General features: G+C 45.9%; 1 protein-coding gene across 4 annotated transcripts in view; it reads left to right on the forward strand.

Annotated features, from left to right (window-relative positions):
- Positions 1 to 9,491, forward strand: part of lrrc39 (leucine rich repeat containing 39) — a 14,260-nt gene that overhangs the window by 1,889 nt on the left and 2,880 nt on the right. The window contains exons 1-7 of one of the 4 annotated variants that reach the window (XM_016664744.1): positions 1,009 to 1,107; positions 6,364 to 6,543; positions 6,855 to 6,963; positions 7,033 to 7,189; positions 7,278 to 7,414; positions 7,516 to 7,637; positions 7,704 to 7,856. In XM_016664744.1, the coding sequence (XP_016520230.1) occupies positions 6,419 to 6,543; positions 6,855 to 6,963; positions 7,033 to 7,189; positions 7,278 to 7,414; positions 7,516 to 7,637; positions 7,704 to 7,856 (803 nt within the window). In that variant the 5' untranslated portion in view covers positions 1,009 to 1,107; positions 6,364 to 6,418. Of the gene's footprint in view, positions 1 to 1,008; positions 1,108 to 6,363; positions 6,544 to 6,854; positions 6,964 to 7,032; positions 7,190 to 7,277; positions 7,415 to 7,491; positions 7,638 to 7,703; positions 7,857 to 9,491 lie in introns of those variants that run through there. The other 3 variants (XM_007579111.2, XM_016664742.1, XM_016664743.1) reach the window with 3 other exon arrangements.

Raw genomic sequence — 9,491 nt, forward strand, 5'->3', positions numbered from 1 at the left:
ATAAAACGGTGAATGATCTGATCCTACCAGCCAGGTGAGACCAGGTGTTCCTGATCGGCCAATCAGAGTGAGGATCCATCCAGGGGGGATTCTGATTGGTTCTCTAGGATTAACTGTTGTTTCCTTCCAGGTTCTGCCGCGGTTCGACCCAGACGGTCAGGTGAAGGCGGCCCACATCATGAAGGTGAGCTGGTCGGCGGATCACCGCCTCATCGACGGCGCCACCATGTGTCGCTTCTCCAACCTGTGGCGGGAGTACCTGGAGAACCCGGCCAGCATGGTTCTGGACCTGAAATAGACACTTGTACCATGAGCCCCGGGGAGGCCGGCCCCTCGGGCCCACGGCCCCGCCCATCCCACGCCTTCACTTCCTGTTTGTGTCTGAGGCCTTCCTGTCGCTCCGTAGCTTCCTTGTTGCCTTTGAGCAGGACCCTGGGGGGCGGTTACCATGACAACCAAGTAGACGCCGGGAGATCCAGAACCATCCGGCAGGTTCCTCACAACCACAGGTTGTGACCAGCTGACCTTTCAGGCTCCGCCCCTCCTCCTGTAGCACTGGAGCTACTGGGCGCCGCGTAACCGTGGTTACGGGTGGCGTCCCATGTCGGTCCTTCATGTCCCGCGTGTCTTTGGCACTGCCCCGGGTCAAAGGTCAGCTGCAACGTCTGGCCCGGTGGCTCTGGAGGGCCGCAGTCGGACCTGGTTTGGCTCAACGGGTCGGGAGCCGGGCCGGTTCAGAACCAGAGCGTCTCCTGATGATGGGGTGGTCGGTGTCGCCGCCCTGCTGGCGGCTCCAGGGTCCTGCTCCGGTCACAGTCATGTAAACCTTTTCTATGTTTAGTGGGAAGATCTCAATAAAGCTGCTGAAAACACTTCCTGTCTGGTTCTGGTCCAATACGGTTCTGGTCCAACAACAAGGAGACACCAGTCTTACACAGACACAGTCTTGAACACATTCCTACAGGAAGCAGCTGCAGTCAGATCCTTTCGGGTCACACGGCAGCCGGGTCACGTGAACCAGACTGCCGGGTCACGTGACCCGCACTATTCTTGGCCAACAGATCGGAGGTCGGGTTGCAGCATGAAGGACGGCGGCAGAGCTCCAAGGTGAGAATCAGAATTTTACTAACAGTCTGGTTCCAGAACTGGCCAACCGGTCTCTGGTTCTTCAGAGATCCAGATAAAACAGCCTCCTGGTACCGGAGGTCCAGTTTAAAACTGGGTCACAGAAGCTTAGCTGCTCACATTTCCAGCAGTTTGTGGTTGTTAAAGGGCCAGAATCACGTAAAACCTTTCCTTCATCTTTTTAAGAGTTGCGTTGATTCAACCTCCCAGTTGTTAAACACCTGGGTGGACCTAGCCCCGCCTTCAAGACGCAGCTCCGCCCCACTCAATTCCTTCACACTAGCCAGCAGCAATTAGCAGTGACTTCTAGCATGATGCAATGTCAGTAACGTGTCTATATGATGAGGAAGCAAATGAGCCGATCAAACATATTTAATTTTAGTTTCATCAACAAGACTCAGTTTCTGAATCCAGATTCAATGATCAGCTGATTGCTGGGAGGGATTGGTTCCGCCTTGCAACCAATCACTGTCAGCCCTAGCAACAGGGTCATCCCTTCACTGAGACAGGAGCTTCTGTCTCCTCTGTCATTCTCAGTAGCTCAATAAATCTCTGATTTGGGACTGGACTGGGAGCAGTGGGAGAATCCTGCAGCCTAGTTCTCAGCCCCATAGACATGAATACGTAGACGCCTCATTGAGCGACTGGCTCGTTGCTGCTATACGTCACAACATCTGCCATATTGAATGTGATCTATGTGCCAGTAAGCTAGTACAAGTGTACTGAACAAAAATATAAAGGCCCATGTCAGATATTGTTGCCATGTGGAGGTAACAACTGTAAATGAGCATTTGCTGACATTTTATTGTACCAAAGAAATATTTATCTTGGTTTGTGTATAACATTTAATTCAGCTTGCTGTCAGTGAGCATCACTCAGTGAGTTATTTACTCAGTGCATTGTGGGACATGTCCACTGGGTAGATGAAAACAATTGGACAATAAAAGGCCCCAACACGTCACATGATGTCTCCAGTCATAAAGCCTCAGATGTTCTGTGGAGCCGTTGGCGTGTTGGATGCAGGACGTCCAGCAGAGCAGCAGCTCTGGTATCGGACCGCCGGCCGTTTCAGAGCTGGTTTCTGCAGATCCTCCTCATCCTCGTCTGACCGACTCCAGATCGTCCATCGGAGGATCGGCTCAGACCAGCGACACACAGCTGATCGGTCTGAACAACAGACGCATCAGACTGTCTGTGACCGCTACGGGAAGCCGACTGGGTCAGAATCAGACTCCTCATCCTGACCCCGATCATGACTGTCAATCCGCTACAAACGGCCGAACCACAATGATATCAATGCCGATATGAAGATCAGTAATTACTGAAAATATAGTTTGAGTTTCTCTATATATTGTGTATCCCAAATGTTCATAAAACTCTTATATTTGACTCGGGGCTTTATATGTTTGTTCAGTGTAAATGGACTGAACTTTATAAAGCATCGTTGTACAAAGTATTTTAAGGTAATGCTCATTAACACATTCTGTCACACCTCAATATATTTGGGAATTAAAGAAAGTACTAAAGACAACATTTTTAACTTTTTGATGTGATTAATTGTTTAAAGACACTGTTTATATTTTATACAGCTGATTCTGATCAATCCTTTTTATATTGACATTAATGAAGATGCACTGGAGTGTTTTCATGAACATAAAAACACACAAAAAGAAAAAAGGTGTACATTAAAATACAGATTTATTTATACTGCCAACACCGGACACAGGCTGCTGGTCAAACTGGGAGCAGTCCAGTGACGTCCTGGTTGCTAAAGCCAAAGACAAAAGACTAATTATCTAACAGTGTAACAGAAAATTACATCCTGATTCCTTCACATTTTGAAAAAACATACATTTTTAACATATTGGGGGATTGACTTGCAGCATCTTTACAACATGGAACCAGCAGTTTCTCACCAGTTCACTCTCATTAGAAAAACTACAGAGTATGAAAGTTAGCTAACAAAATTATAACCAGAGTGGTTCCTTTGGCCCAGTTATTTAGGGGGGAAATATTTCTTGGTTGTGTAGAAGCTAGATTAGATTATAGCTATAAAGTCAAGAAATTCTGCTCATAAAATTACGTTATTATTTTCTCTCATTCTTACCTGTGAAATTAAATGCTAATGGGTCCAGTGTTCACTGTAAAACGATTGAAACAAGTCTACGCAGCACATGAAGTATGGAGCTCCCATCGCTCTACGGCCACATTCAAAATGGCGGCGACAACGTAGAAGTCCAATGAGGCGTCGGTGCAGAAAACCGGCCCCAGCCTCCATGGGGCCCCAGCCTCCATGGGGCCCCAGCCTAATCTGGTTTTGGGGCCCTCTAGTTCTGCTAACCGTGTGGACCGGCTGCAGTCAGCAGTCCGATCATCAGGTCATTCACACACCTGCTATAAGCTGATTGCATCTCTGGATGTTTACATTATATACATGTATAATATACGACACATTTATTGGCCAACTGGTTTATCAACCAGTCGATTTCTGGGAGCCGATTTCCTTAATTTTGGGGAATCGTAATCGGCCAATACTTACATGTGAAGCTGATCTTCATCAGCAAAGGTTATGACTCAGCCTCTGTCCTCTTCTGCTCTGCAGTGACAGGTTTGACTGGCAGACCAACAGGTCTGAACCTTTACAGTTAACAATATTCACCCACTGTGGAAACTCAGCGACTTTCTTGCTACATTTAGCAACATTTCAGACAAAAAACTTCATATCAGCCAAAACCAAAATCAGCAGCTCAGGCTTTTTAAAGATCGGTAACCAGGGATCGGCCAGAAAACTGCAGTCGGTGCAGCGCTACACACATTCATGACATTCTGTGATTAAATTCATTTATCTAAAGTGTAACTCCAACAGCTAAACATGTAATTTATACCAGGTGAGTCTTTCTCCCCTGAGAATCTGGACCGGTACCGGTACTGGACTGATTCTGAGCCTGCAAATGATTTTAACAGAAGTTTCACATAACCTAGAAAAATAATGTTTGTTTTAGCCACAAAAAGCTTCTGATCAGCAGCAAACAGCAAATCCCAGCTACAGCACAGAGCAGCTCATCCATGTAGCCTGACGTAGAAACATTTAGCTAGACAATGTCAGACAGTGAGAAGTTTTAATTATTGTTATCAAACCTTATCAAACTCGGCGTTTTGAAGCCAAAACTACCTCAGAAATATACAAAACCACCATAAGAATCAACTCATTTAAATTTTAAACTCAGTTTCACATTACATCACCACGGCTCATTAAAACAAACCTTTATCTTGGCTTTTTTATATTATTCCTCCTTCTTTTCTCCCTCCCTGAAGGATAAGTCCTTTTGTGAGACATTGTTTTGCTAACTTAAGGCCCTTAGTGGCCTTGGGGCCCTAAGCAGCTGCTTAGTTTGCTTATCCCTTGGTCCAGCCCTGCATCAACGTAGTTGTATCTGTGCTCAGCCCGTTCAGAGATTCTTGCTGATTTTCCGTTTCAGGTTCACTCATCACAGTATTTAAACTCGACATAACCCTAAGCACCAAAAGGGAGTTTAAACTCCCAAACAGGTGTTCTGACTATCTGCCATACCTGTAAATCCAGCATACCTTATGGCCGCCAGGAATCTTGGGCCCTCTGACAAAAAAATAGTTTGGGCCCCCCGCACAGCTGCTGTTACAATGTTTTGAGTCTATTTGACCCATGAAAAGCGTCACAATTTTAAAGGCTTGTGGTCCAATACTGATACTAGCACAATATTTACAGTTCATGAATTTAACATCCAACAGTCCACATGCAGTATGTAAGTAGGCTGCTTAAACTTTTTCTATTAGATACTGAAATGTCTCCCCATGAGCAACAGTCAAAAGCAACATGCTAAATACACATAAAGCAATCCAGACTTCTAAAAATACAATGTAGTTGCATTTTAGTCAAGTTGCAGTACATAACTTTAATAAAAATATGTTTTCTCCATATTTGTTAAAGCTGTCACCATGTTGTAGCAGTTTGTTATGAGGCAGATAATCTGTGAAAACAATCAATCTCCTCCATCTGCTTCCTGAATTATTATTACTGGTTAAAGTAATGCACCGTTCTGACCAGAACCACCAATTAGAACCAGGAGGAGGGTCTTAGCGCTGTCAATCATCCTCATTCACTCACTGCTAAATGTGCTAATGGTGGAGAAACAACTTATCATTACAAGAAACTGCCGTCATTGGTAGCTATGCTAACTAAACTGAGCATTCACAGTTTGAATCTACACAGCTCTGTGCTATGCTAGCTGCAGCATGGCACAGATCAAGGGGGAGGAAGGATGAGCAGCACCACATGAGATTGTGATTGACAGCACTAAAACTCTCCTGCCACTGACTGGTTGTTTGTAGCACTGGGAGAAAGCAGAGGAAATAGATTTTTCACAGATTACCTCTCATACCATACTGTCATGACATAATGACAGTTTTAACAAATATGTGAAAAAAATATTTATGTAAAAGTTACTGCAGCTTTAATTTCACTCAGGAGGGGACGGGTCAGGAGGGATGTGGGTTAGAGCTGCTGCTGACTGACTCGTCTGTTGGTAAGTGGTAAAAGGTACAGGGAACAAGTTAAATATATGAATATGTTGGTAATTGTTTTCCTTAATTCATTAAATGCTAGTGAAAAGGAGGCAAACAGTAGTTTGTAGCTAAGCTAATTATGCTAAATGGTTGATAATCTCACACAGTCTACTGACCTCTCTCGGAGAAAAACTGGGTTATAAATCAACACTCTTGCCTTTCTCTCTTTCTCTCTATTTTGTTTTTTAAACAAAAACAAAATAGTTCTATAACTTTTCCTAGCAGCATAGTAACCGCCACAGTCGCCGCTGCATTCAGCTGCAGCTTCTACTGACTGTAGCTCCATAAGTCACTGTTAAGCTCCAAGCAGGAACGAACCATTTAACGCAGATAGGGGGGTTCAGGGCAAAAACAGATGAGTGTTTTTTGGTCTGGGAGGGGCAACATTAAATTTTTACTGCTAAACACAATCTTTGAAAATACAATATGATTAATTTTGTATTTGACAGGACCCCAATTTTTATTTTATTTTATTTCTATGAACAAAATATAAGTAATTAAATTGTGGAGGGCCCCCTGCTGGTCAGGGCCCCTAGAATCGTCATCACTTTTCACCCCTTAACCGAGCCCCTGCCTTATGGTAATCCACATGCGCACATCGATGTTACGTCACATACTGTCCTCCTGCGTCCTCAGCAGAGGTTGAGGAACACGTCCAGAGGTCAGAGGTCGTCCTGCGCGCCGTGACATCATGGTGGGCGTGGTGGCGTGTGGCTCGGTGAGCTCCATCAAAGCTCTGTGGGAGACGCGGATCCAGAGACGGAGAGAGGAGGAGGAGGAGAGGAGGAGACCGTCCAGGGGCGGGGCCACAGGCAGGTTAGACCCCGCCCACTCATTCCTATTGGTTGATATTATCATTGGTTTAATCCCGGTCATTCACACCCAGCGAGCAACGTCAGGTGGTTGTCATGGTAACAGAGTTATGAAGTCTTCAGCTCTGAGTCCTGTTTGTGTTCAGAATCTGCCTGAACTGGGACCAGTATGGCTCCACATACTGGTTCCAGTTCATAAGCTCGTCTGCATAAGAACTAGATCGGGCCGGACCAGGAGAATGGTGTTCAGAACCAAACTGAGATCAGAGGTTCTTCAGAACCAGGATCTAACTGCTGCGACCCGTTCTGGGCCAGGCTGAGCGTCCGGGTCTGGGAGGACCGGGCGGTTCTGGCCCGCCTCAGGGAGAAGCTGCAGACAGAAGATGGACGGCTGGTTCTCCGGATAGAACAAGAGGAGTGGAAGGTACCGCCCAGGGACCGTCCCAGTTTGCTGGTCCAGAACGTCCTGTTGACCCGTATGTGTTTGTCTCAGAACCTGCCGGCGTGTCTGGTTCGGTTCGTCCAGGTCCAGGAGTGGCAGATCCACAGAACCGGCCTGCTGAAGGTTCCGCCATTCATCTGCAGCTTCCAGAATCTCTTGGTTCTGGACCTATCCAGGAACGCCGTCACCGAGATTCCGCAGCAGATCGGTGAGCACCGACTGGGCCCAGTTGACCCATACTGGGTCTATCCAGCCCCGGCCTCTGAACACCTGTCGTGACCCGGTTCTCGTCTCAGGGAAGCTGACCCGGCTCAGAGAGCTGCTGCTGAGCTACAACCGGATCCGAGTCGTTCCTGAAGAACTCGGTGGCTGTGAGAGTCTGGAGAGGTTGGAGCTGGCCATGAACCGGGACCTGAAGGAGCTCCCAGACCAGGTACCATTCCAGGTCCCGGACCAGGTACCAGTCCAGTCTGGGTCCGGTCCAGTTGACCCATCTCTGTCGGTCTCCAGCTGAGGAACTTGGTGCGGCTGCAGCACCTGGATCTGTCCATGAATGACTTCGTCTCCCTGCCAGATTGTGTCGTTGCCCTGCCGGCGCTGCAGTGGCTCGACATGGGGGGCAACCGCCTGCAGCAGCTGCCTGACGACATCCACAGGTATCCACACACCTGCCCTCCGCCCCCATGTGGCCCAGTGGACCAATGGGACGTGTCTGTCCTCAGGATGCAGATGCTGCAGACGCTGTGGCTGCAGAGGAATGAGCTGCAGATCCTGCCAGAGAACATCAGCAGGATGTCCAGATTGGACACGCTGGTCCTCAGCAGCAACAGGCTGAGGGACATCCCATCCCTGATGGAGGACATGACCAACCTCAGGTACACCTGTTCATCTGTCTCAGTTGATTGATTGTCCCTGAAGATGTCAGCGCTCCAACAGCCGGATCAAACAAACAAAAGCCGTCTTCAGCTGAAGCCTCTAGACGAGCCACACATTTGGTTCAGCTGTTGGAGACGAACATGTCCAAGACCTACAGGTCCCCATGAGACAACAAGGACGGTTCTGAGCTGCTCCAGAACCACAACTGACAACAAGCCATCAGTTTGGCAAAATAAATAGAATTTCTAAAAATTGTCAAAGTGTCTGAGAATTGTTGAGGAAAATTGAATATTTTTAGTGTTTAATACAGTTAATCATACAACATGTGAAACAGGTGTATTGAGCATGGTTATTTTGAACAAAATTCTTAATTTAGAGTAGGTTTGTCTTAATGATTTAATCTAAAACTATTGATGGGTAAGTTCTCAACTTACAGGAGGAATGATAGAGATCTGAAGGGAGCTTTTAGTGTTTGGTTATCAGAGGCCATAAAATTAGCATCTGCAAGAAGGCAGCTTCACTTGGATGAGCGGGAGAGAAGTTAGCTCTGTTCACAGGATATAAAAGTTTTCCAAACTAGCATCTGGGATGGTGAAGACTGGTGAAAAAAACTGAATACAACATAGAATATCTAAAACCACTATCATCTAATTTGTAAGACATTTTTCTTAGTTATTAACAGCATGCTCTGTTGAAAATAGTCTAATCCAGTGGTTCCCTAACTTTTTCTCCTGCCCCCTTATGGTTTGCAAATAGGTGTGGGGGGGGTCTACTTCTTTTGTGGGCAAAATGAATGTACGTAGCTGAACATAGACATCGGTAGCCTACAGGCTACTTGTTAACAAGCTTAAGGTGCTGTATTAATATTAGCTAGTCATCCTTTAGCTAACTTTACCTTTAGCTAACTAGGTAAAGTTAGCTAAAGTCATCCTTTAGCTAACATTACCTTCATCCAGCAGCTTTACTCAACAATCGGTTAGTTTGGGGGAAAAACTGTGAAACGTTCTTTGTGTTTTGCTGCCATGATTCTAACTCACCTGTAGCTCCGCCCAGCAGCAGCAGGTCTCCTTCACAGGTGGAAACCCAGCGCGAGCGGCGCAGCGCTCATGTTGCGTTTGAAGGCGGCTCGGAAAAACAGGTTACCACATGTTAACAACGGATTAAACAGTTTTAACTGCTGATAAAAGTGACAGAGGACACAGATATGGGAAGTGTGGAAGCCTCTACTGTATCAAACTGACAGAGGAATAACAGAGAGTTGGTCATTCTAAGGTTAAAACCCAGAGCATACAGCGATCATGTTTTTTTTTTCATCGCCCCTAGGGGGCGCGCCCCACAGTTTGGGAACCTCTGGTCTAATCATAGTTTTAGAATTAATAATTTTAGTTAGTGACTAATTCATTGTGACATTGTAATATCTGCTAGTTTATCAGAATCAACTAGCAGATATTTTCACATCGAAAATATGTGAAAGAAAATGTTTTGTTTAGTATTTGAAAATTGCTCAAGTTTATAGTGAAAGGTTCTTGGAAAATGATTGTGTTAATTCTTATACTCAGGATTGATTCTTTCATTTGATAGGTTAGAAAAAGGAGTTTCACCTCATTCTGCTGACCTTTGTGTTACTTTTAGTT

The sequence above is a fragment of the Poecilia formosa genome, unplaced genomic scaffold, assembly GCF_000485575.1.
Source record: "Poecilia formosa unplaced genomic scaffold, Poecilia_formosa-5.1.2 Scaffold508, whole genome shotgun sequence".
Lineage (NCBI taxonomy): Eukaryota > Metazoa > Chordata > Actinopteri > Cyprinodontiformes > Poeciliidae > Poecilia > Poecilia formosa.